At 41.2% G+C, this 27934-nt stretch overlaps 1 protein-coding gene and 1 long non-coding RNA gene across 3 annotated transcripts in view; one reads left to right on the top strand and one right to left on the bottom strand.

Annotated features, from left to right (window-relative positions):
• Positions 1–308: 308 nt before the first annotated feature.
• On the top strand, positions 309–16175 carry CFAP97D2 (CFAP97 domain containing 2). Of its 2 annotated transcripts, XM_067563639.1 has the most exons (5): positions 309–434; positions 3073–3153; positions 5448–5566; positions 7181–7373; positions 15084–16175. In XM_067563639.1, the coding sequence occupies exons 1-5, from the start codon at positions 330–332 to the stop codon at positions 15228–15230; spliced, it is 645 nt and encodes a 214-aa protein (XP_067419740.1). In that variant the 5' UTR covers positions 309–329; the 3' UTR covers positions 15231–16175. The 2 variants fall into 2 exon arrangements, with proteins under 2 accessions (XP_067419740.1, XP_067419741.1); XM_067563640.1 differs by lacking the exon at positions 7181–7373 and having other exon boundaries at positions 15084–15219.
• Positions 5989–27934, bottom strand: part of LOC137163426 (uncharacterized) — a 42383-nt gene continuing 20437 nt past the window's right edge. Inside the window, exons 2-3 of the long non-coding RNA XR_010922715.1 lie at positions 7505–7622; positions 5989–6409 (exon numbers count right to left, since the gene is read on the bottom strand). This is a non-coding gene — a long non-coding RNA (uncharacterized lncRNA). The remainder of the gene's footprint in view (positions 6410–7504; positions 7623–27934) is intronic.

Genomic DNA, 27934 nt, shown 5'->3' with positions numbered 1-27934 from the left:
AGGTATTAATAATAGCGTACTAAGATACTGTCTTTCCTTAATCATTGCAGAGCTAAGTATGACCAGTGAAATTTAATTGCTAAGTTATTTGATACATTGAGACGATACCCTTTGGAATCTTTTGCAAAGATGTTCAGCTCTTGTTTATTATGCTCTAAACATATTGTTTAAAATGCTACCACTGGCTATTCAATTTTTTCTTAGCAGTGATACCATGACAACCACCACATGACCTGCTGCAAACATACCCAGTCTCCAGGGCTTTGTTTAAGAAGGCTCAGGGTGATATCACTCATTCTTTAGAAGAACGTCAGTTATAGAGATGCTCTATGTTGTTTAAGATGCATAGAGCCTACCAGCCAGTTTTACCATGTGGCAACAAATATCTGCAGCAAAAATGGGACAAAACAAACTATGAAGAGCACAAGAAAAGGGTAGGTGCAGTGAGTAAATTTACTTTAATGAGTAAATAAGCAAGTCAAATTTGTCAGTGAAAATGCTTATGTATTCTTAAACATTAGCATGAAAGTATTCCTTAGACATCAGGATTGAGCTACCACAGAAGTTTTTTAATAATAGCATTCATTGTATGTAGATTGCTACCTCTTGCCACCAGTTTAAAGTATGATAATGATGTCCATAGAATTTAAAGATGGAAAAGTTCTGGTCAGTTATCCAGTCCATCTCAGTGACAATACAGGATTGTTCCGTTCTGGCCTTTCCTCAGTGCTTTCATTAGTCTAAATCTGAATAACTCCTGTGATAAAGATTCAACTGCATAGCTACCTTAAAAAGATACCACTGTGTAATTGACCTTACTGTAAGGAAATATTTTTTCATTATTTATAGATATGGTCAGTTTCATATGCTGTTACCATATAAAATACACTCTTCCTTCCATGTTCTGTTCCACCAGTTTTACTCATGGGTGGGAAGAATTAAAAGATGAAGTATAAAATCAAATCCAGCATTTTGTCTCTACCAAAATGGCAAGATCAGAAGTTTAATTTTTAAAAAGTTCCTTTTATTTGAATTAATCTCCTGTGTGCCATGCCATTGTATGTGACTAGGGCTATTTAAGAATGGTCTGATGCTGGAGTGGCTAAAATAGCCTCCACTGTGGATATAAACTACCCCTTAGAAAGTAGGACACTTCATATTAATCTCAGGGAATTCAGACCTTGAAACTAGAGGTCATCAGGAAATGGATTTTCTGTCCTGTGAAAAATTTTGGGATTAAAAAAAGTTTCAAATTATGATGAAAAGCCAAAATTTCTAAAAATTTTTCAAAATGAAATTTAAAAAATAGTCATTTTGGGTCAATCAAAACCTTTTTTGATAAACTGAAAATGTTTTGTTTACATTTAGACCATTTTAAATTATTTTATATAAAATAAAATAAAAATGTTGAAACAGAGAGTCATTTGACAATGAAAAATCAAAACTTTCCATTTTTTTACCTTTTTTCCCGAAAAACAAAATTTAATGAAAATTATGTTTCACACACAAAAAATGATTTAGTTGAAATAGCATTTTTGATGGAAAACTCTTTTGACAAAATAATTTAGCCCTGCTATCCAATAATAAACTACCTCTGTTAATTGAGGCCCAATCCTGTTATGCTAAGCACCCTCAACTGTGAGGAAAATCAATTACAGTTGAGAGCACTCAGCATCTTGCAGGATCAGGCCCTCTATTAGAGACTGCAACAAAAAGAAACCAAACATGTTACCAGCACTTGGGCAGCTTGAGTCAATAGATACTGTGTAACTTCAGTCCAAGTATTGCAGCTCCAAAAATCACTGCTATCAACCAAATAAATGACTATTGCCTTGTTATACAGTTTTGATATAGACCTGGTAGTTTATCCAAGTTTTCATCAGTTCTGAAGTCATCAGGGATTGAGGCTTGGTCCCAGACTCAAAGTTCTGTGCTATGCCAGGCTGCATTAGGAGCTTTGGAAAGCTACATGTGGACTCCAGGCAACGCTTTACGGAATGCAATTTTCTATGCCGTTACCATATAAATTGCACTTACTTGACAACACCTTTTGCTTAGCATGTAAATGTTCTACACTTATTTACACATCACATGGGTAAGCAACTTCTGAAAGCCAGAGTCAATCAGAGAGGGCATAGTTCAAATAATTATTCATATTATATACACACGCACTATTGTTATATTATATATACTGTATTAACGAGATGGGCACTGTTTATCCCATACTAGTAACTAAAGCATTTCATTAATCTATTCTAGGGTCCCTCCGAGTCACAAAGCGGCCTCTCTCTCTCTCTCTCTCTCTCTTCTCCTCCTCCTCCTCCCCCCCCATTTTATCACCTCCAGGGTCTCCTTGACCCAAGAGTATTCATATGAACTACCATGTGCAGTAATTTTCCTGTCAGGCCTGACATGAATATTCATGTGATTTGTCAGGAGGAAGGAAATGTTTACTGTGCCACTGAATCTGGTGCAATACAAACTCTATTCAGTGAGTTTTGCATCAGAGGATATATATTAAGGCATTGCTGTAACAGAGGGGCCATGGAAAATACTTAAAACACAAGAAGTCCCTTGCAGTAGTTCCCCACACCTAGATCCACACCTCCTCAGGAGGCACTGCTTCAGGGACATTTCCAGGGTAGGCTGGGAGCAGGAGAGGGAGTAGTTAGGTCACTCTTATGCTTCAGTGGTTCTTCATCCCTGCAACAGCCCAAAGTATCTATTGCAACAGGTACGTTAATTAGGGAGCCTGTGCCTAAAGCAAAACCAGACTTGAACACTCCTGAGTAAAGGAGGCACAAACAGTCCTAGCACCCGTACAGAGATGAATCTGGCCTTACGTAGTTTTTCCATTTCTCTGGGAGGGTGGGTTTGAGTCCTATTGGAGATGGAAAACAATTGTCCTAATACCTTCATTTCCTACTATCTCCCTGGTTAGGCTTGTCATTGCTGACATTATGAACACGTCAGATATCATATTACAGTAGACAATTAAAAAAATTCCCATAAACCGTTTGTAAGGATTTTATTTTAAACAAAAATGGATAATGATAATTTTTTCTGCTGCAGATAAAGACAGCCAAACCTGTGGTGGACACCACTCCTCCTCTGACATATGGCCATCTTCACTTGAAGTTAAAGAAGCTAAAGGTATCGTGTTGGCTATGTGACATAATTAAGTAGCAGAGAACTGGAAAGTATGTGCCAATGCCCACCATAGTGTCCCCCTCCCCTCCAAAGAAAGTAAGAGAGGCAGATAAACAGGAATAGAATAAGATTAAATGGTCAAAGTTTTAGTTTCACTCCTAGCCCATGATCTGCCTAACTGGGCCAGTGGATATTGCCCTCCCAGCCTCACATCAAATAAACTCTTATTTGTATTAACTGATGCATCAGATTCCCTCTAATTACCAGGTTCAGCATTCAAAGATCCTGCCTAAAATCTGCTTCTGCACATTAGAAAAAATTACAGTAACTGATACACAATAACCAGAACATTATCATAGGGCAATTAGCTGATCTTATGACATGTTGGCATACTCAAAACATGAGAAATGTAACAAGGGATAGTTTTGATTGGTAATTTATTCAAAATATTTAAATCTCTATGATTAAAAAGACAAGATATTCTTTATAAAAAGAAAATGACAATGGAAAAATTAACTATATTCTCCTAGAATAATTGTATTCGTCCACTTAAAAAAAATGTGTATACCATCTCCCTCAGGCAAAGGGAGTGTTGCCGGAGTAAGGACTTCAGGATTTGGCCTTTAAAATGTTTATCATCTTTCTGTACTTTATAATAACCCCCAGAGAGCTTGAAACTTTTTCACTATCAAAACAATTAATTTCTCCTCTATGAATACATATTTATATGCTATTGTTAGATTTGGCATCTGTGCTGGTTGTTGCCATTTTCCTCCTCTTTTTCCAAAAAAGAGCAATGAAGCATTTCCTCTGGAAAAAAAATATATGGAGTTTTATACGGAGTTTAACAATGTTTATTAAAAAAGGTAAAAATCTGAACCTGACAATCTTGGATACGTCCCTTTATGCTAATAGCACCCTGATACTTTTGAGTGGCACTGGGTTCCCCATCCAGCTGTGACATTAATTCGTTTAGAGATGCTATGTAAATATAGGAAGAAAAGTCTCTAATGTTGCAGGTAGGTTTATCTTCCTGTAACCAGGTTCTCTTCTCCTTTGTAGTTACTATCCCTCTGGATGTTTAAAGCCAGTTGGGATTACTTAACAGCACCATTTTTAGGTATACCCATAATACAATTTGAGGTACATCTGACCTGTTTTGGTTATAAAGCCAAGCAAACAAAAAAGATGCACTAAGAGCCCCCACAGTAGCTCACTACAGAAACATTAGCTATTGAAGGTTATCAGGGCTGCATGTGGTAAAATTTAACATTTATCTTATCTAGGACATGCAGGCCTTCAGAGTGCTAGAAAAAACAACAAAAGAGGCAGGGGGAATGAATCAGTAGGCACAAAATATGTTTTTCAGTGACACTGAGGGAGAAAGAGCTCTTAGGAGCAACTTGTTGAAGTTAAATGCTGAAGGGAATGGTGAAATGATTTTTCTGCCTCTTACAAAGTCACCACTTCTCTGGTTACTTTCAAACCACCCGGCTAGAGATGGCATTCTTGGGGCACAGAAATATACTTCTGAAGAGCACATTTTGGGAGGAGCAGGGAGGGAAGGGGCTTTTTGAATGAATTAGATTTTACCAAATGGCAGCTGTTCACAAACATTTTTCACAAGTCTGGCTAGCTCCAGGCTAGCTACAAGGTCTTCATCCCACCTCGTTCTCCTATTTAGGTTCTTACATTGCTCCCATTACCATGGTATCTTTTCAAGTTACACAAATGAACCTCTGTGTTGTACTGGATTTACTGATATCATTAATGATCCATGTTTAGATCTTAAAACTAATTTTAAAAAATAACTCTAAACTAGCTAATTGTGCATGTAACTAGTCTATGCAGCCACATGTTTCTATCACTGTTACCCACATCCTCCCACTGCAGCGCTTTCCATTTGCTTGTTACACCCACTTGTTGCTTCCCACCTTAAATCAGATTGTAACCCTATCAAAGACAGAGATGGTCTTTTCCTGGACAAAACCCAAAGCCCACTGAAGTCACTGGAAAGTAGTGCTTACTGCTCCCACAGTATGTTTTTGTTTCAGGGTGAAATTCACCCCACTGCCGAGGGCCCCAAAAAAGCATTTAAACCCTAAATTATGTGCGTCTTAAGTAGCGCAGGGGTTCTTCTGCAGGACCTCAGCACTGGAGGTGAATTTTTACCATACCAGGATTTGTCTCGATCTCTGTGTGCAACCAGAATTGGAACCTCTTGTTAAAATATTCACACTGCTGTTTTGATTTGACCATACCAAACACATATTTCTCTGCCTGTTTTGTGCATGAAGCTTGAGAAGGAGCGGCTTTCAGTAATCGAAAGAGACAACCGTTTGCTGCTGGAGAAGATGTCCTGCATCATGAGGACGAAAGGGCAAATTGATAACAGAAATTACTGTGAGGCCAAAAGGTAACTTCAGCAGTAGAACTTGTATGGGGTTATCAAGGTACTGTGACAGTGATAAACATAGCAATGGATAATCTGCTCAGCAAGAACATGTATTTAAAGAAGGCCTCGGGAGTGCTAATATATTAAATATTTGTTCTCCTGCCCTGTCTTGGGGATTCCAGCTCCAGGGTCATCTTTCTAGTCTCTGTGGAAAAAGAGATGCCAGCTTTTGGATTAATTTCTTCAGTTTAATAACTGAGGAAAAGAGAGTGATTGTTGACCTAGTTTAGAGGAAATAAATGAAACAAACATATGATCATGTCCCAGCTAAGCTGTTGTTGCTGAGTGAGTTACTGCCACTTGTTTTGCCAGTCATTCCCACAGACATCACTGGAAAAATGTAGGTCCAAAACATTGAGATGAAATAAGAACAACAAAGTGAACACTGTACAGTAACCATATTGAGTAAGTAAATCAGGACATTAGTCATTGCTCAAGGGAGAATGAGTAAGACACTCTCAAAAGATTCTCACAGGAGAGTAGCTGTTTAAACTATTTTAACGCCAAGGGAAATTCATACTCTTAACAGAGTATAGCAGAACAATGTAGTAAGAAGAGAATTCAGAAGTGAAACAAGGACACCAGGATCTGCAATAGGAATGTTTTGTGCAAGTCAAGTGTCATTTGTTAACCATCATGATTCATTTACAGACAGACTGGTTGATGAGGGAATGATAGCTCTGTCATCAGGCCCCAACATGTCTCTAGACAGAAGGGTGCAGTTCAGTAGTTCAGGTAATCCAGATGGAGTCCAGAACGGCAATTGCTCTATAACAGGGAGTTTCCAGACTTCAGCATAGTTCCCTGAGAAATGAAAAATGTACGAGGAGTAATTTGAAATACCATTGACCCTGAGTTAATGGATGTACATATCTTCAGCAGCATTACACACACACACACACAAAATAACATTTACTGAAGATTAACATATATTGCTGCTATGCTCCCTTGGCATCAATGAATGTCAGTTAATTCTGGCACTAACCAGTCATGAAATATTTGTGAAGAACTTTTGACCAGATACTTCTCTGCACCTTCTCTCCCAACCCAATCAATCTGGTTTATGCTGGAATTTGGGTGAGACATTTTCCTACTGGAAAACAGAGGACCAAAGCTAGGTGCCTAAAATAATTGTTTATTAATATGTCAGCAGCCAGGCGTGCCCTCTCCCTCAGCATAGCTACAAAAATAATTCAGGGGCTGGAGGACTCGTTTTAGGACAGATACAAAATTAGGGTTGGGATCATATAAAAAGTGCCAAGGAATCTTTAGCATCTACATAAAACAGACACAATCTCAATTTTGAAGATCTCATCTGAGAGGCAGAATGTAAAACTTCTTCAGACAAAACATATCTCCTTCAGAAGGACAAAGGGCTGAGTTGTGAAGGCTTGTTAGTATGGAGCAAGGAAAAGAAACTCCTCTTAGGAGAAGTATAATGGCTTCAGAAAGCTTCTTTCTCACAGAAGATTTACAGTGGTTTCAAACACAAAAATTCCAGCTTTGACCCACAAATTTTTCAAGCACATTAGTGACTGGGCAGAAGCTTGATTTTCTTTGTATTTCCACCTCTAGTTTAAACAGGGAAAAGCGAGAGAAGGAACTACTGAGAGTGAGCCAAGAGAACCGTGCCATTCTGAAAAGGATTACAAAGTGTGAACCTCAGTATCAAATTCAGAGGTGGCATGAAGATTGGCAAAGGGCAAAAAAATACATGGACAACATTGCGAAATATCCTCATGGGTGGTGTAAACTGCAGAATCAAAAGGTAACCTGGACTTCTGTTTTTTTCTTAACTATTACAGATTTGACCTGCCCACTTTGTATGTTCTGCTGCATATTTGTTCTAGAGAGCACATCATTATAACTGGCAGGCAGCTCCAGAATAAGTGATCTTACATTTATATAGCACCATTCATCAAAATGGTTCCCAAAGGACTCTTCAAACTTCATTAAGTGACTGTAGAAATTACAGCACTTAGGAATCACTTTGTCCATCGCTGAAATGCAACACCCTCTGTGATGGAAAAAGGCAACAATTTAAATGTCCCGCTACAGAGAGCCAAATGCTACAACAAAATTTTTAAAAAGGACTAAATAGTACAAGATTTTGAGGTAATACAAATATATCATATTCGACTCCACAGAACATCTGCTGTTCAAAGTAGCCAGCATCTTATTTTCTTTGATAAAATGCACAGCTGTAAATCAACAGCAAGAGGTATTAAAGAGTTATGCCTCTGCATTCAGCATCACAGGGGCTTATAACTACTGAGCATGTGTAAAAGGATATTTTTAGGGGTTAATAACGCAACCAAATCTGGGTGGATTTTCCTGGGACAGGAAAAGGCATCTCTCTGGCCCCAGGACCATCCTTCTGCCAAATTTCAAGTCCCTGCTCCACACCTATGGAGTGCTAGAACTCTTGAAAGAAAGAGGAGAAAAAATTGGTTAAACAATGAAGAAAAAAGATTATTTTTCTCCAAGCCCTATTCTTGTAAATAGCTGTTTCATTTTTGCTGAAACTTTCCAGAAATATTCAGCCCGAGGTAGAAAGCAAGTATGAAAAGTTTCAGCCCAAAAACTTTTAAAGTCTATCAAAGTAATAATCATTTATGAGAAGGGCTTGAAATGGAAAGAGTTTAGCAACCTGAACCACTGTAAATATATATTACACACAAAACACTATGCACATTAATAAGGTTGCAAAGGTTATCAAGCACTCAGAAGTTAGGAAATGCCAGAATTAAGGTTGTCTGTACAACCTTAATTCACCCCTTTTGTTCATGTGCATTATGGTAGTCAATTATATGATCACACATTTTTTTCACAGGACCTCCTGCCTCATTCAGTGCACAGAATGGATGGTGCTCAGTATTTTGTTTATCTTAATTGTTCAATATGTAGTGCCAGGCCTTATTTACTGCACACTATTCAAACCCTGCTTTAAAGCCAGAGTTATTAATTTTCGCTTGGGATTTTCTATGACACTCATCACTACAGTAGTCACACTGAGTGCTTCACAAACATTAATTTATCTTAGCAACATTCCCATTAAGTGATTGAGTAATACTATCTCCATTTTATAGATGGGGAATAAAGGTACAGAGATTAAAATCAAAAGTATCCACTAATTTTGGGTGCCCAATTTTAAATACCTATAATTTGATTTTTCAAAGTACATGGAATTATATATGTTCAAAGCACAGCTACCATTGTCTTCAATTGCAGCTGCGAGTGCTCAGCACTTATACAAATCAGGCCCCAAGGTCTGAAGTTGGGTACACAGACAACGAAGGACATACGTAGTTAGTTATCACCTGTGAAAAGTTTGGTTTAGGTGACTTTTCCAACATCAACATAGAAATTCTGTTGCAGCAGCAGCGATATAATCTAATTTGCCAGGGCAGCATTCATCTGTTTAACCATGAGACCATCATTTCTCTTCATGCAATCTCCTACCCCATTACACACTTTCTAGCAATTGGAACAACTGAAGCAGGGGTCCTGTGGACAATTCTCCTTCACTGCACAACCCAGATTCATCCGCAGAGCAGCGAATGAAGAAGGGTAGCTGTGGAATAAAGAGCATATGATCACGTAATTAAAGACGGCACAATTCTGGCTTTTCCTAAGTTTTCCGTGTTTGACCTTGGTCAACAATGATTTTCTTTTAATATATTTTTTGTATTTAATTTCCTAGTTTTTAGAAAAAGCAAACTGAAAAAAAAGAGACATTCCATCATGTGGCATCATCTTGACACCTACATGAGTCATCAGGGGAGTTGGAACTTTTAGATCCACCACACAGAGCTCAGCCACTCGAAGTAACAGAGTAACTGCTAGCAGTAGTATGTTGTCACTCTCTATTATGAAACAGAACTAAACACTTTGCCAGTGGTTTTGACAGGTATTTGGTAACAGCAGAGGAATGTGAGACTCAGGAATCTTGGGTTCCACTCCAAGCTCAGGAAGGGTATGCTCTTGTGGGCACAGACTTCTGCCCATTTCCCCCAAGCTTGACCCCTTCTGCCCTGTCACCTCCAATCTGTCCCTGTTCAAGTCCTGTCTCTGCTCTACCTCTGGCTCCACATCCCAATCCCATTCTCCTTGCTACCCAGTCAGTCTTCAATCCCCAGGCTTCTCATCCCAGTCCACATCTTCTTACCCAGCCAGTCCCAGTTCCCCCCTCCTGGCTCCTCATCCATCTCTGTCTCTATCCTCCCCACTCCTGCCCATTTCACCAGCACCCCCCAGATCCCCAGTCCAAGGCCCCACTTCTCCCAACACCCATCTCTTGTCCCAGTTTCCTCCCTTCCTGACTTCTTGTCCCGATTCTTTCACTGCACCCAGCACCTTCCCAGATTTATCTCTTCTTCCCCAGGCCCTCATTCTCTTCCCCACTGGTTCCCAGTTTCTTCCGCTTACCCAGCTCCGTCTCCAATCTCAGTATTCCTACCTCAGCCAAGGGGCTCCTAGCATCTTTCCTCACTCCCCTATTTCCCTCTCCGGCTTTAGTCTCCTTGCCCAGCTATTCACAGCCTCCCAGCTACTTACCTCAGTCCTAGTCTCACCCTCCCAACTCCCAGTCCAGTTTCTCTCTTCTCCCAGTCTCAGTCTCACCAGGCTCCTTGTCTCAATCTACTCCTTTCCCTCCCCACAGTCCAGCTTTGTCCCCTCTGCATTGGAGTCAGGCATCTTTCTCCACCATTCTGGGTGCCAGCATGGGGATCATTGAGAGCACAGAAGAGCCAGGCTCCTTGCTCTGCAGTTCCAGTGCTCAGCCCCACACCAGCCTCAAACAGTTGGGAACAGCAGTTACAGGGAAAGTCCAACTTTGCCCCTGTAGCCCCACAGCAAGCTCGCTGGCGGAGGGGGAGGGCACAAAGGGGGCAATTGCCATGGGGCCCGCCAATTTTAAAAGGGCCTGTGCCATGGGCGACAGGTGAAGCTTCCCCTTGGGAAGGCTAGCTCCCCGCCCTGCCTCTTCCGCTCATGGCCCCACCCACAGTCCACCCCCACTCTACCTCAGGTCCCACTCCACCCCAGACCCCATCCCTACCCCATCCCACTCCTCCGCTCATCACTGTGTCCCTTCTCTCCTTCCTGCTTGACCCCCTCCTATCTTCTACATGCCCCCTACCCCGCTTGGCCTCCCTGCCGCTGCAATCCCTCCTCCCCCACTCAGCCCGCCCCATTCTTCCCTATGTTCCTCCTCCCCCCCCGCTGTCACTCACCGCAGGGTGAAAGGGGGGCATGGAAGAGAGGAGAGGGACTAAGGGAGGGAGGAATGTGGTAGCGAGCGGGCCGAGTGTGGGCAAGGACGCGGGTGGAAGAGGAGGGACGGGGAGCTAGCCTCCCAAGAAGAAGCTTCACTTGATGCCCATGGTCATAAGCGTCAGCCCTCTTTTTTAGGGAGGTGGGGGCCATTGACTGTTCTGCCCTGGGGTCCGGAATTGCTCTCGGTGGGCCTGCCCTAGCATGAGACATGCTCACTCGCTCTGCAGGGATGACACATGCGCAGTCACAGAATCACAAAAATGTAGGGCTGGAAGGGACCTTGGGAGGTCATCAACTCCATTCCCTCATGCTGAAGCAAGATCAAATATACCTAGATCGTCCCTGACAGTTTTGTCCAACCTGTACTTAGAAACCTCCAATGATGGGGATTCCACAACTCCCTTGGAGCACAACTATCCTTATAGTTAGAAAGTTTTTTCCTAATATCTAACCTAAATATCCCTTGATGCAGATTATGCCCTTTACTTCTTGTCCTACCTTCAGTGGACATGGAAAGCAATTGATCACAATCCTCTTTAACAACCCTTAACATATTTGCTGACTCTTATCATGTCGTCCCGTCCCGTCCCGTCCCGCCCCCCCCACAGTCTTCTCTCCTGAAGACTAAACATGCCTAGTTTTTTAACCTTTCCTCAGAGGTCAGATTTTCTAAACCTTTCATCACTTTTGTTGCTCTCTTCTGGACTCCCTCCAATTTGTCCACATCTTTCCTGAAGTGTGGCACCCAGAATTGGTCATAGTACTTCAACAGTGCTGAGTACGGGACAATTGCCTCCTTGTCTTACACACAATACTCCTATTAATACACCTCAGAATGATATTTGCCTTTTACAAATAATCATTCAGTCCAGTCATACACAGAACCTTGTGAGGGGCTGGATCACGCTCAGTGGGTACCAAATCTTTGGAGATTTTAGCTGCTAAAGTCTCTGAGCACATGCAAACTTAGATTTTTCATAGGATTAGGACTTGGTCAAATTTGGGTGGATTTTCACAGGAACAGCAAAGGACCACATCCCTGACACAAATGCCAGCCTTTGAAGTCCTTACTCAATCACATGGAAGCTGTAGAACTTCAAGTTCTCAAAGAAAAGGTCACTAAAAATTTTTTTAACTTTTGAAAACTGCATATTTTCCCTAGCTTTGTTCTCAGAAACAGCTGAATAATCTTCATGGAAACTTTAAAATAAAATTAATTCTGATGCAAACACCGAGCATGAAAAAGTTCAGCCCAAATAGTTCACGTATGGCAAAATTATACATGGGCTTCAAAGGATTAGATTTTTACTGATAAATGTCAATTTCATCAAACACACACACACCAGTGAAACAGTATTTCCAGCAATAATAATAAAAACTCAGAGATAGACAAAGTAAGAAGAAATGCTGCTTGAGAACTTATTAGAGATTGATTTAAGGATATTTACTTGGTATATTTTGATATGTGATGTTGACAATTTGTGGTTTAATGGTTATAAAGCTTTAACTTTTAAAATCTCAATGTCTGAGATTAAATAAGTATTGTTTGACCCCCCCATCATTTCCCATAACTATGAACATTTAAATAGATAAAAATAAAAAAAGTTTTAAAATAAACATTGATATTATCCATCAAAATTGTAAAAAAAAAATAAATAAAATAAAAATCAAATTCTGCCAACCCTAGTTATATACAACTGAAAATGGGGAAGTATCAGGCAACCTTAATAATAGGTGGTATTACCAGCCCCTTCTATAATACATATATAGGTATCATTACCAGCTCCATCTTTAATAAATGACAAGCTACACTTGTTTTGGTCAGCCCTTCCTCTTTCTTCCCCCTTCCCTGAATGCTCAACTCTTTCTGGTGGAGCATACCAATGCCACCAAAAGGAGACAGAATTTTCCTCCCCTTCTAAATCAGGGCCATTCTTTACTGATCCCAGCAAATTCCCTCATTGTAGAGTTCTCTCAATCAGCCTACCTACTGGCCTACCTAAATGGAAGTTGCTCCATTCCTGGCAGCCAAAACAATTCTAAGGGATAAAAGGATGAGTTCCCTTCCCTTGCTCCAGAGAAGGATTTTAGCCCTCACCCCATTAAGTACTCTATCACGCAGACGTTCTTGTGAGCAGTGCATAGCTGTGGGGTCACTTTTAGAATAACTACAAAGCACATTCTACAAGCCACTATTGTCCGATCCCACTGAAGAAAATCAAAAGAAACTACAACATCTACTTAAGAAACTCCCTAAAGAAACACAGGAACAAATCTACACAGACACACCCCCTGACCAGGGTTATTCTATCTGCTACCCAAGATCCACAAACCTGGGAATCCTGGACACCCCATCATCTTAGGCATTGGCACTCTCAACAGCAGGACTGTCAGGTTATGTGGACTCTCTCCTCAGGCCCTATGCCGCCAGCACTCCTAGCTATCTTCGTGATACCACTGACTTCCTGAGAAAACTACAATCCATCGGTGATCTCCCAGAAAACACCATCCTAGCCACTATGGATGTAGAAGCTCTCTACACCAACATTCCACACAAAGATGGACTACAAACCATCAGGAACATTTTCCCTGATGATGATATGGCACACCTGGTAGCTGAACTTTGTGACTTGTCCTGACCCACAACTACTTCAGATCTGGAGACAATCTATACCTTCAAGTCAGTGGCATAGCTATGGGCGCCCGCATGGCCCCACAGTATGCCAACATTTTTACAGCTGACCTAGAACACTGCTTCCTCGAAACTCATTCCCAAGCACCTCTTCTTTACCTACGCCATTGATGACATTTTCATCATCTGGACCCATGGGAAAGAGTCCCTCGAAGAATTCCACTGAGATTTCAATAATTTCCACCCCACCATCAACCTCAGCCTGGACCAGTCCACACAAGAAATCCACTTCCTAGAGACTATAGTACAAATAAAGGATGGTCACATTAATACCACCCTATACCGAAAACCAATTGACCGCAATACATACCTTCATGCCTCCAGCTTCCACCCTGGACACATTACACGATCCACTGTCTACAGCCAAGCCCTAAGATACAACTGGATTTTCTCCGATCCCTCAGACAGAGACAAACACCTACAGGATCTCCATAAAACATTCCTAAAACTACAATATCCATCTGGGGAGTGAAGAAACAAATTGACAGAGCCAGACGAATACCCAGAAGTCACCTACTACAAGATAGACCCAACAAAGAAAACAACAGAACACCACTGGCCATCACTTACAGCCCCCAGCTAAAATCTCTACAACACATCATTAAGGATCTACAGCCTATCCTAGCAGATGATCCCTCACTTGCTCAAGCCATGGGAAGCAGGCCTATCCTTGCTTACAGACAGCCCCCCAACCTGAAGCAAATACTCACCAGCAACTGTATACCACACAACAAGAACACTAAACCAGGAACCTATCCCTGCAACAAACCCCGTTGCCAACTCTGCCCGCACATCGACTCTAGTGACACCATCACAGGTCTTAACCACATCAGCTACACCATAAGGAGCTCATTCACCTGCACATCTACTAATGCAATATATGCCATCATGTGCCCACAATGCCCCTCTGCCATGTACATTGGCCAAACCGGACTGTCACTACACAAAAGAATAAATGGACACAAATCAGACATAAAAAAAGGTAACATCCATAAACCAGTAGGAGAGCACTTCAATCCCCCAGGACACTCTGTAGCTGACTTGAAAGTTGCCATATTTCTACAAAAAAACCTTCAAAAACAGACTTCAGTGAGAAACTGCAGAGCTGGAACTCAGATGCAAATGTGGCACAATCAGACTGGGTCCAAATAGGGACTTGGAATGGTTATCTCATTACAAGAAGTAACTGTCACTGTTCACACATTCTCACCTTCTAATTAATGGTTGTGAATAGGCCTCATCTACTCTAACTGAATTGCCTTTGTTAGCACTCGCTCTCCCCATTGTTGTTTTTTTACCCTTGGATGTATATATACCTCCTATCTGTGATTTTCATTTAATGCATCTAACAAAGTGGGTTGCAGCCCACGAAAGCTTATGCCCACAGAAATTAGTCTTTAAGGTGCTACAGGACTCTCGTTGTTTTTGCAAAGCATAAGAAACTCAAGATATTGAAATGTTCTTTATATTAGATATATTTGTAATTATTGTTCACTTCTCTTTCAGGAACAAAAATTAAATAAAAAAGCATCAAAACAAGAGAGAGAGAAAAGACTGAACAATGAAGATGTGAAAAGCAAGACAGATGAAGGAGAAAAAGAGGATGTCCAAAGTGGAGAGGAAAAAGAGCACCAAGAGAGAGAGACTGTTTAAGAAATGGTGTAATTCCAACCATTCCCCTACGAAGGCAATTCAAGCAATTTCCAGAACTAAACATGAGATGGGATGTGTGGTTCCGAGAGACAGATGAAAGATTTTATATAGATATTATCATTTTAAATAAGTTACTGTAAGTGTAAGTATTAGGCACAGGATGTCTTTATTAAAATATATAATTTCTTTATAGTTGCCAGCAAACCTATGACTCTGCATAGTGTTTCATGAAGACAAATGAAGTGGGAGTAAAGCTGGAGCAATGAATTGACTTTATCACAGGTAATTAATCCAGCTGAAACTATATTTTAATTCTCACATAAGAATGCATCAAAGATTCACCAGTGAAGACTGACTTGGATGACAGCAAATAGTTTAGAGCAGGGTTTTTTAAATGTGTTCATAGGCAGGTCCCCCTCTTAATAGAGAGGTGGCTGGGTAAACCATCTCCCTCCCTATTCATGATCTCATGTCAGCTTTGTATCAGCTACAGGAATTGCATACATGGAGAAGTAATATTAAAAATACATTAAGTATTTTCCTAGCTTATTTTCATGGAACTTAGAAACAGGAAACAAGGAGGACCAGCCACTTCTCTGTGCACCACCAGCAAGTGCTCTGCAGGCAACCACTAGTCCACAGCATACAAGATGAGAACTCCTGCTCTAGAAAGCTGAATCCCCTCACCTTTATTTTTTTTTAAATGTGATACTTCATGGAAAACACGTACTGAATCCACAAAATAGTCTACGCCTACAAAGCCAATCAAGTGAAACTTCACTCCTCTTGGAGAATATAAAATCTGAAGTCAAATAATGGTGTATTAAGAAGTACTGACTTTTGTTTTGTTGGAAATAAAAGTTACAAACATGACTTAACTCTCATGAACTGGCAGTCATGGAGACTGGCTACTTTTTTCAGAGACATTTTCCTAGTAATATTTTGTAGGTCACAGAGATATTTTCCTCTCTCATTTGAAATACAGCCTAGCTGAACAATGTTTGGAGAACTGATAAGATGAGAACTTCAGTTTCTTAATTGTATAAATCCTCAGGTGTAAATATTTATCCTTATTGTAACAAAACTGTGGTACAAATAATAGACACCATGATCACCAGCTAAACTGTACCAATTTTGGCATCAGCCATATAACTTGGGAGCATTGCTTTCAGGAAACCCACAAATCCCTAATAGGGTCTGGTCCAAAGTCCACTGAAGTCAAAAGAAAAACTACCATTTGCTTCAATGGGCTTTAGATCCTGGTCCAAGAACTAAAGAAGATCCTGATTAGCTATTAGTAGTATTAGGACTTGCTATATCTTAGGATTGCCAGATGTCCTGTTTATGACCAGAAACTCCGGTTTTAAGGGGATTTGTAGAGTCTCCAGTCAGAAGTATTGACCAGACACCAAAAGTCTGGTTACCTCAATTTTCCAGGGCTGTAACTAGGATGAAACGAGCAGGGCAGCTGCCCCGGGCGCAGAGACAGCAAGTGTGCAAAAATGGGAAGATACGGGATTGTGGCCAGCAGCTTCAGCCCACCCCCTCCCCAGAATGAGGCCCAGCGGCATCAACCAGAGCCCAGGGCAGAGCATCACCTGCCAAGCAGGAGCGGGGAGTCAGCCCCCAGCTGGAGGTGTTTTTGGTTCCGCTTTGCCCCAGCCCTTAACTGGGGCTGTCCCAGCTGCTGCTGTGGGCCCAGAGGAACTGCAGCTGGGGTAAGAGAGTGGGGTCTGGCCCCTAGCCGGCCACTGGATCCCTAGGGGGAGCTGGGTGGCATAGGCAACTCCAGGGGGCTCTGCTACCCCAAGAAACCAGCCAGTAGGTTCAGGAGGATCCCTGGGGAGAGCTGAGCGGCCCAGGTAACTTTGACCATAGCGATAGTGCTGGGGCACCAAAACAGGGAAGCCAGAGGACCATGGCTCCATCACTTTGAAAAGCCCTCCCACTTTTTACCTGCCTTACGGACAAGCAAGATGGTGGGGGGGAGGTGCCACATTATGAACCTGCACAAGCCCTTGCTCAGCCGTGGCCATCCCATACCTGCATCTTGTGGGTAGGCAGGCTCTGCATCAGGCCGCAGCTCGCGGCCCCAGCTCCATGGGCTGCAGGTGAATAATCCTGAACTGGGGATGGTGATGGGAGAGGATCGAGTGATAGGGGGAGAAGAGCGAGCAGGGAGTGGGGCTGGGGGGGGAGGAGGGGAGAAGAGGCGGAGCAGGGGGAGGTTCTGGTGCTCCTGCTCTAGTGTCTGGTTTTGAGAAATGGGAAAGTTGGCAAGCTTAGGGGAGGCGACTTGTGGGCAATACAATCACAAACACTTGAACAGGTCTGCTTCAGATTCAACAGCAAGTAACATTACACACACATGCCAGGACATTGCAATACTCCCAACAGTTAGGCAATCCTTGTTCTCAAACATCTTGCATGCACAGGAGTTCATATCCAAGAGCTGAGTGCCAATCCATATGGATACATTGTTTGTTGCCACATATTTGTTACAGTAAGTATGTAAGGCAAGTTCAAGATTGCAAAATTTGGTTCAGCATTATTTCATTTCTTCTTAGACGGTTGATGGTACGATTTAAAGAAACATCTGAAAGCTATCTAATTAATCCCAAATCCCCTTGATACTAGACAGAATACACTAGCCTGTCTTTTTTAAATAAAGTAACATTTCATCAGTATAGGCAGAGCAAGCCAAATTTAAAAAAGAAAAGGCCTTTCTTTATGTGATCCCACATGGGTTCATCATATCTTTTTATAAAGTGTCAACATATCGTTAGCAAGCTAAGTATTTTTTTTTATTCAGGATTGTTTGCTTTTGTTCTTTAAATACATCAAATTAAGAGGATTCCATTCTAAAGTATTTAGTTTAATGCTACTGAAATGTAATTGATCAGAATGGTTATTCACTCCACTACACTGGAACCAAAATTAAATTAAATTCTTTTCTACTGAAACTTCTATAGCAGTACAACATAATATTTAAAACAAATAAACAAACAATATACACGTGACCCAAGAACTGCTTAATGCCAGCTGGCATGTATGTACAGATACTGTGTAAGGAGTTATGTATGTATATCCTGAAAAATGTTCTCAAAGTCTGTATCAATGCAGTAGGCACCAGCAAAGGTGAAAAATAGACATCTCCCCTCTGACAGAAAACCTATCTATTTATATTGTAAATTGAATACGTGTTGTCTCCTTCACAACGGGTGCCATATCACCAGTCTGAACTGAATGCAAATGCAGAATTGTAAGAATGAACTTCAGAAAGGAACTAATACAAAGAGAATCACAGCAGTGGAAGAGAACTTTGTCTTGAGGAGCATATCAAAGATTTGCCTTAGTATATTAGGGAGGGGGGACAAAGGGGACACCCAGGCACTGTTCACTGGGGGAATAAAAGGACATCATTTTTGCTTCATGAAAAAGGGGTCTCAACCAGGCATGGTTGAAAATGCCACAGAGAACTCTGGGTGAGATAAACTTCTTCAGACAAGAAAGCAACTTGTTATTTTAGTCTCTAGAAAACGTTATGATTTTATTTTATATGTAACCATTTGTTTCCAACATATCTTATTTCTACCACTTTAATCTTTGTTCTTTGATAACAAGTTTATTCTTGTTTTCACTATAAATAGCTAAGTGCTGTGGTGTTAAGCAAAGTGCTGGTCCTGCGTTGAATCTTACCAGCTGGTATGTACTGTTCCGTTAGGAACAGCAGGCCAGGTAATTCTGTGAGTCTTCAGTGGCTAAGGGTCTGGACACCTCATGAAATGCTCCAAGTATTGGGCTGATGTGTGAAGAGAGCAAGGTCTGCAGGGGCCTGCAAAGTAGTGCTTGTGCTGCCAGAAGCTGTTGGTCGCAGTGTTGCCAATTCTCATGATTTTGTCATAAGTCTCATGATAACTATTGTTTTCCTTAAAGCCCCAGGTCCAGGAGTCAATGGAGTGTCCGAGAGTGTGATATTTCAGCCTTCATTCTTAAAGAAATAATTTTCCAGCCCTCATGATTGTGGAGAAAGCTTCAAAATGTGACCCCAGTGCTCCCTAAAGTCTCAAAAAACAGAAGGCAAAAAAAGAGTACACTAAATCTATTCTTTTTACATAATCTCATGATTTTAAAGCCAATATCATGATTTTTGGAGAACTTGACTCATGATTTTTGAACATTTAGGATTGGCAATATTGTTTCAGGGAGCTGATCCACAGCAGGCACAGACAAGACTACTTCACGCTAAGGGCTGATAGTGATGAGGTACCTCACAAGTAATTATTCTGAAAAAATAACATTTACAGAAAGACTTGTTAGACTTTGGTTCAAATTCTGTTCTCATTTACAGTGTATATCCAGGGTAGCCACATTTTTATGGCCCATCTTATTTCTATGCCCCCTGTATTATACAGGAGGTCAGACTAGATGATCACAATGGTCCCCTCTGGCCTTGGAATCTATTCACTTCAGTTTAGCTGCTCTGGATTTTATACCAGTATAACTATGAGCAGAATTTAACATGTTATGTATTCCAGATGGATTTATCCATTTTCCCATCAGAATTTGTTCGCTTGCATTTGCATGAATTTAAACAAGACCAGTGTTTGAACTGAGTAACTTTAATATAGCCTACCCCAAAAATTCAAAATTCATGAGTCAGGTCTTCCTAAATTGTGGAATTGGCTTAGAAATGATGAGATTAAAAACAAAACAAAAACAAAAACATTTTGGATCTTTTTATTTGCTTTCTGGTTTTGGAGCCTTTAGGTTTCATGTTTTCAAGCTTTACTCTGCAACCTGTAAGAGCCAGAAACCTTCAGAAGAAAGAAACCTGAGACTCTTACATAATAACATGAAGCCAGCAGAAGGGGCTTTAAGAAAATCACCAACTATCACAAGAATCTCAATAACAAGTGTGAGACCAGGGGCAATATTGTTCTTTCTTGACACCCCAAGTTTGAATCTTACTACAAATCTATAGGCAAAGCTTGAGTTCATGTACAATCTCCCCATTAGGTTCAACAGAACAGCAGTAATTTTGGAAAGCATAATGGTAGGTTTTATTTGGAGAGACTGGGGAGCACAAATAAAAATTAGCTTACAACTTCACCAAAAAAAGTGGAGAAAAGGATGTGAGGAGATAGTTAGAACAAGGGTAGAAGAGGCATGTGCAGTGACACCTTGAGGTCACCAGGATAAAGTACAGCCTGAGTTCTTTTGCTGCAGCATAGTATATCATCTGCAATTTATCTAAGGTACGTATATAGTCCATCATTATATTAACTTAATACCTCTCAATTTTTAAAATGTATTTATCCTCACAACACATACTTCTGTAAGATAGGGAAGCACTATATATCCCCATTGTACCAAAAAGCACTAGAGAGACTAAGGCCTAGATCCACGAAGGTATTTAGGTTTCTAACATCCATTGAAATCAATGGAAGTTAGAAGCTTAAATAGCTTTGTGGATCTGGGCCTAAGTGACTTGCCCAAGATCACACAAGAAATCTGTTACAGAGTAGTAAACTGACTTCAGGTTTCCCAAATGAGAACATCCTAATGCGTATAATCAATAAAAAAGGCTTTGGTATATTAAAAACAGATTCTGGGGACAAAATTAAATAAATTGACTGCATTATCAGAATTAGAAACACAGGTGTTTCTGCACTGATGGTATTACTCAGTTCCTTATTCAGTTCATGAAAAACCTATGTTTTTTAAATGTAAATGACAATACCCTAGAGGTTGCAGTTTATTGCACCAGAGTGCTACACAATCCAGGAATTACATGTATTAAAGCAGGGATTCTCAAACTGGGGCTTGTGACCCTTCAGGGGGTTATGAGGTTATTATGGGGGGGAGGGGGGGGCGGGTCACGTGCTGTCAGCCCCTGAGCATGCCAGGGCTCCGGCTGTCAGTCCTGCCCATAGCTGACAGTCAGAGCCCTTCCAAGCTGGGTGGCTGGAGAGCAGTGGTTGCTGGCTGGGTGACGACTCTGAAGGCAGCGCCACCCCCAGCAGCAGTACAGAAGTAAGAGTGGCATGGCAAGGGGGGAGGGGTCATCACCGCCTGAAGTATTTTCAAAGGGGGTCCCATCAAAAAAAAGTTTGAGAACCCCTGTATCAACGACAAGTTCTCTGCTGGCATAGTTCCAGTGATCTGTTTCTTTATGCCAGTAGAGAATTTGGCTCATTTTCAGGAGACAATCACTTCCTGATCCCCTTATTGTTTGTAGTTCTTTCTCTGTTTGTTCTGTCTTTTATAGACTTTGAGCAATTTGTGGCAGAAGCCTGCCTTCTGGTATATTCATACTGCCCCTAGCACATTGTCGATACCTCCAGAAACTTATATTAAATAGCAATAGTGAATTTGCAAGATAACATTTAATTGACAGCTTTATTTGCCCTCCCCACTTGCACTGCACTTCATTGTAACAGAAGCACACAAAGCATGACTGAAATGACATCTTCTGTAAAGAGCCTAAATAGCACTGCTGCTTTCCAGTCTAGGCTATGCTTCTCCCTAAGCTTTAATTTGAATAGTTTAGCATGTGTTAAAATATGCACTGCCTTGTCTATGCTAGACTTTTAGAAGGTGTTAGTTAGCAGGTGTTCTAACACATTCTAATACCACACCTTCAAATCCTACTTTAGACAAAGTCTTACTGATGGGATTAAGTAACTTGCTAAAAGATAGGCTGCCAGAGCTGGACAGACACAGATGGTAAAATAATAAAATAGATTATACCTAGGGCAATTCCACTGAAGTCAATGGAGTTACATCAAGAGTGAGCTGGCCAGTATTTTTTGTTTTCTGATTTTCTATTTGGATCAGGGAAACTAAGCTAACTTTACTCAACCCCCTTTAAACAAAAACAAAATCAAGTGAAATGGCTTTTGCAATCCTTTGAGGACGTGGTCAGATTGTCTACGTAAAAGGAATACAGCACCCAAAATTCAACGGTGATAAACTTCTTGAATGTTTGTAAAACTACAGGTACACCTAAAAAGGCTCATACCCATCTTTGATGGAAAGTTCAGACACAAAACAAAATTCCAGCAAATCAATGCCAGCACACAAAGCCTGTCTGAACTTAAACCAGGGCTGATTTCAACCATTAGAGGTTTGAGTTGAATATTCTGCAGAACTGTGTGTGTTTGAGGCTTTGATTTTGTGAGATGGAGAGGAGAGTCTATTTCCTTTATGCTGAGTGGAAATAATAACAGTTGTAAAAGGGTGCTGGCTGCCTTTCAGGGCATAATACTTTTATCCTCTGACCTTTTGGGGAGAAGCAGCAAGGCTGGAGTATACAAATACTGGCACATTTTTTCCACACTATAGGAGTTATTTATTACACAAGCATAATTTTAGTTTTGAGCATTATCTTTATTGAGAATGATGAACAGTTTCCACTGTCACTGAATTACTGGACAAGTACATTTTTAATTCATATTTAGTCTTCATATCTTACTTGTAATGGGCTCTCACTATTAAACTTTATGTTGAATTCTATACTATTTCTGACCTGAGTTTGTTATACTTGATCTGCAAATTTCATTAAGTTAACTCGACTTATCATTCTCTCTACAACATTCAGGGCCATATGCTAACCCCACATAAGAGTTTGGGAACAAAGGCCAACCTTTTAAAACTTGGGACTAAAGTTAGGCCCCTAAATAAAATATCTGATTTTCAGAAGTGTAGGTTTTTGAAAAAAATCAAGCACATTTTATGTAGGTGCCTAAATACAATTAAGTGCCTAACTTTAGAGAGTCAAACTAGAAATTTTGGCCTGTTTCCATACATGGCATTTGTCCCATTGGAATGGGAGTTTCGTCTGCACAGACTACGATGGCAGGAGTTTCAGCCCACTAAATCCAAAACAAAATCCTAGTGCCATGAATACCTTGGTATATGTGGGGTCTAATCCTGCAAGACTTTTGCATGCTAAACTCCCACTGACTTCAGGATTGGGTCCTTAGAGGGGGAGGGATATTTGCATGGGGCCCCAACACCACCACAGTTCCTTTGGCTCCCCTCTTCTCCAATCTAAAGGAGCTATGTTGTCACGTGGCACCTGCTGGCAGTAGTTGTAAGGTCTGAGGCCTTGTTCTTTGGCTAAGCAGCAGAGGCCATATTAGGAGAGACAGCAGCCATAAGTTAAGTAGCAGGTAGTCACATCCTATATTCCTGAAATTACATCAAACAATGCAATATCGGGCTGTTAAGAAGATGCTACTGTCCTACTAGTACCTACCACCACCAGACAAAGAAACAGATCTTAAGACATTTAAAGAAAACTTTGTTTAATGGCATTCTGTCTGGCAAGGAATCACTTATCAACAGTTGTGGTTGTAAAATCTACACTACATGTTTTGTCTTATGGTTCCCACTTCTCTATTGTTTAATCATTTCTGTCTGGTTCTTTAATTGTTCCTGTCTGTTGCATAACTAATTGGGTAATATTTAAATCAACTAAAGTGGTGAGATTTCATTGGTTAAAGAACTGTTTCGTAATGGGTTAGGATTGATGTTTTGTAGTACTTCAGTTTAAAATGATTGGTTAAGGTATATCTAAGCAGAACCCAAGTTTTACCTGTATAAGCTGAGCTACAAAAGGAAGTTCTTTGGAACCAAACTCCAGGACACAGCCCAAGATCAGAGCTGCCAAACTTCAACACCCTGCCAACTGTATTTACAGAAGCTGGAGTCCCTGGTGATCTAATCCTAATTGGCCATCAGGAGAAGTTTGTCTGCCTTATTGGAGTGGTGAGCATTGTATGCTTAGCGTGTGTATTCTGTTTTGGTAATTGTTAATAAATAGAGAATAAGGATATTACTGCGTAAGGCTCCTTCACTGGTAAAAGACCCTACAAGCCTGCAGAAGATTACGTCCAGAGCCCTACGAATTGGGTATGGGTGGCCCTGAGCCCTAGAGTGTGAATTGGGTAAGGGTAGGCGCCTTTCCCCCAGAGCCCTACGGACTGGGATAAAGATGGGGTGCAAGTTAACACAGTTGCCCAAAATAAACCCAAGCAAATGTATGGGGTGGGAGGTAGATTTGCAGTCATACAGTGTTACAGTCATATAGCGTATAGTCTGACCAATACATTGTGGGAAATCTGCTTGCACCCAAAGAGAGAATGCTTTGTCCCACTAATGCTCCCCTGGACCCACCCTTTAAACTGGGAGGCAGGAGAGGAGAAATCATCTAAACCCCTGCTCCCACCATACTGTGGGTTTGGTCCCTAACTTGGTACGCTTTGGGTAGAGTAAAGTAGTATGTGCCTCAATTTGCAGTAAGTATTCAAATTGCCTAGAACAACAGAATAGGGACAATATGCCTGCATATGAAAGTGCTTGTGATCTTTGTAGGACTCTGTGAGTTAGCAACTATAATCTCTCAACACAGCTAGTAGGAAGATCTCATAAATTGTAGAAGATAAAACTTTTTTTGTTGCCCTGCAGAAATACAAGTTCTCCAGATGAGTTCTCTATTCCCAGCAAGGAATTTAACAACTTTGGTTGCATATTGATGGGATATACAGGTCTTTTGGTGCCCACTGGGTGGGGCCCTGTAAGCATGATTCACTCCTAAAGGGAGACCCCACTATATATCAGATGGTGGCAAGCAACTTTATGAGTTAAATTCCAGCAGGAGAGTTCAGTCCCCAACTCCCCAGCCTTCATGAGTTGAAGCAATTTGTACAGTTGAGCTGATTAAGATTCAGAACCTTTAAACCAGACTGAGTTATTTTCATTGGTGAGAAAGGGGAAACTATCTAGAAATGAGAACAGGAAGCTCTAGAGGTAGAAGATGGCCCTTTTATATTGTTTTGTTTTTATAAATGGTTCTGTGTTTGGCGCATTTAAGGATTTAAGCTGCACAAAAGAAGCACAGCTAGAGGTAATGGCTTAGATTCCCCCTGTGTCTGAGCTTCACAGAGCACAGGAGAATGGAGTGGTGGTGAGCCATCAGGGGCAGGCTACATCTCTCTCATCCTGGGAGCCAGTCTGTGCCAGCCCTACCCCAAGTAAGAGCAACTTAGGGTCTGCTCTATCTTAACGCCAGTGAAGGATCAGCAGAGCTCAGCCCTGCCAACCACCACCCGTTGTCATCCTCAGTCCTTCCACACCCGTTAAACTAGTGGAAATTAAAAAGAGGGGATGATGCAGGAGTTGGCTCTGCTGGCTTTATGACATTAGAAAGTTTTCCTCTTCCATGGGAATTCTCCACTGACTACTTTCAGCCAGAATCCCTTTGTAACATCTGACAAATAAATTTGAAACCCCAGGGAGGCTTGTGTGTAAGACAGTATGCACACATCACCTGGGCCTCCTGTGAAGTCTCTTTCCAACTGCACAGACCCTAGCCCAGCCACAATCACAACCACCATGGCCCTACAAGTTCTCCAAAAGGATGCAGAAAGGAACATTTGTGTACACCATTCCATAAATATAGCCTATACCCCCTGGAAATGAAGGCTACATCAGGTGGAAAAGCTATTTCATTCATTATCTGGAGTAACTAATATGTTGGCTATATCAGAGACACTGGGAAAATAGAATGTATGCTACAAATGGATCCGCAAACATAAAGGTCACACAGGATATATTAGTAACCAAAACCATAAAGCTAGTTCAGGACACTACCAAAAGAACAGGTTTATCAAAACCCCTGAGCAATCAAGTTGGCAGTTAATGAAAGATGTAATTCTCAGGTCTCACGCCAGGTCATCTGAAAGGCCACCCACACTCCTAATAGTAGCACTCAGAAATAACAAATAACAAACCTGAAGCCCAGGTTTCAAGATCCTTACCTTACCCCTTGTCAGTTTTCAAAGCCTGGGCTCCAGCCCAAGCATCTACAGTGCTATTGTTAGCCCCACAGCTCGAACCCCGCGAGCCTAAGGTCTGGTTTACACTACAGAGTTAGGTTGACATAAGACCGTTTACATTGACCCAACTCTGTAAGCATCTACACTACAATGTAGCTTCCACCGATGTAACTGGCCTGCTACACCGACTTAACTCCACCTCCGCGAGAGGCATAGCATTTAGGTTGACATAGGTAGGTCAACGCAGCGGCAGTGTAAACACTGTGTTGTGTATATGTCGACTGTTGCTGCCTTTCAGAAACTGCTCCACAACGCCCCACACTGGCAGTTAAATTGGTGCAAGTGCTCCTGGTGAAGATGTGCACCACTGACACAAGGAGCGTAGTGTGGACATGCAAAAGCCATTTAATTACTGAGGTGGCTATATGTCAACATAACTTAGGCTGACTTAAGTTTTGTTGCTTCTTTAAACTGAGCTTATATCACAGGCTTATCAAATCCCTCCACTCTCCTGAACAAGCTTCTGGTGTGCCACCTTCCTATCCCCCTCTATTTCAGGTACTTACTGCCACCCTCCCCCCCCCACCAATCTCCTTCTTCATACTAGCAGCTCTGTGTCTCCCCCATTCTCCTCTTACCATGAGCTCTGATTGCTTCTCCCACACCAGGGGTTCTGTGTGCATCCCCATTGCTGCCCTTTCTCCGCGATGGTCCCATTTCTCTCTTTTCCCCATGCCAGGGGCAGTGTGCCCTCTCCCACATGTTCACATTGCTTTTATAGCACAGGTTAGCATAATTTATAATGCCTGAATTAGGGATGTTGTTATGAATTCACATTTTGGGGATTTGATGCTGTGACGCTAGGCCAAAAAAACCAGCAACTTTGCAAGTGCATGGCCCAAGTCTGACCTCTAGAAACATATTATAGGAAAATACAATGGTAGTGAGGGTCATTTCTTACAAGTAGACTAGACCTTGGATATGCAAATGTATTGTTGGTAGTTATTTGATGTTGTTTACATATATCTTGTTAAGAGGTTAGCAATGTAGATAAACCACTTTCCTGTCTATCACTATTCTAGTGATTAAGAACATTTAGGAATATATGAACATTTAGATGGAACTTTGAATGTAACAATACTATTGTTTTTATTTTTCTTTGACGTTTAAGTAGTAAATACTGGTGAATGGTTGTAAATGGCCAATTACCTTGTGCTAATGTAACTAGCTACCTGTGTGCTCAAACTGACCTAAGAGCTTTATTTTCATCTGTGTATGTATACTGACTTTTTAACCAACACTCTCTTTCCTTTTTAAAAATAAATATTAATTTAGTTAGCAAGCATTGGCTTGAAGCGTGTATGGCTAAGATCTAAACTATTCATTGACCTGTTTGGTAATGTATCCGAACCTTTGGGATTGGTAGAACTTTTTTACATATGATGGATAAAGATTTTCAGTAATCCTCATCATATTTGACATGGCTGTCTGGGTGCTAGCCAAAGGACTGGATAGTTTTAAGGAAAGTGGTGTTTGTCTACTGAATGACCAGTGAGGTCATCAGAAGCTGTTTGTTGTTGGCTTGATATATCTTATGAAAGAAAAACCACCGATATTTAGGACTTTGTCTGCCCCATTCTTTGCAGTTTGCCCTGTTTAAACTTTCTCAGCATGGCTCCCGCGGAGGCCAATGTCACAGATGCATAACAAACACTGCTTGGTTGTTTCCACTGACAATTGATAAGTACACCAGATACTGTGAGCCACTGTAGAATACTTTCTTTCCTTCTAGCCAGGCTGTGTAAGAGGTCCATGTCAGAAGAAGGGAGAAGATGTGCAGAGGGGCATCAGAGGCCTTGT

Source organism: Emydura macquarii, unplaced genomic scaffold, assembly GCF_026122565.2.
Source record: "Emydura macquarii macquarii isolate MOO-44397 ecotype Brisbane River unplaced genomic scaffold, CSIRO-AGI_Emac_v2 contig_2531, whole genome shotgun sequence".
NCBI lineage: Eukaryota > Metazoa > Chordata > Testudines > Chelidae > Emydura > Emydura macquarii.
This window is presented reverse-complemented; position numbering and strand designations above follow the sequence as displayed.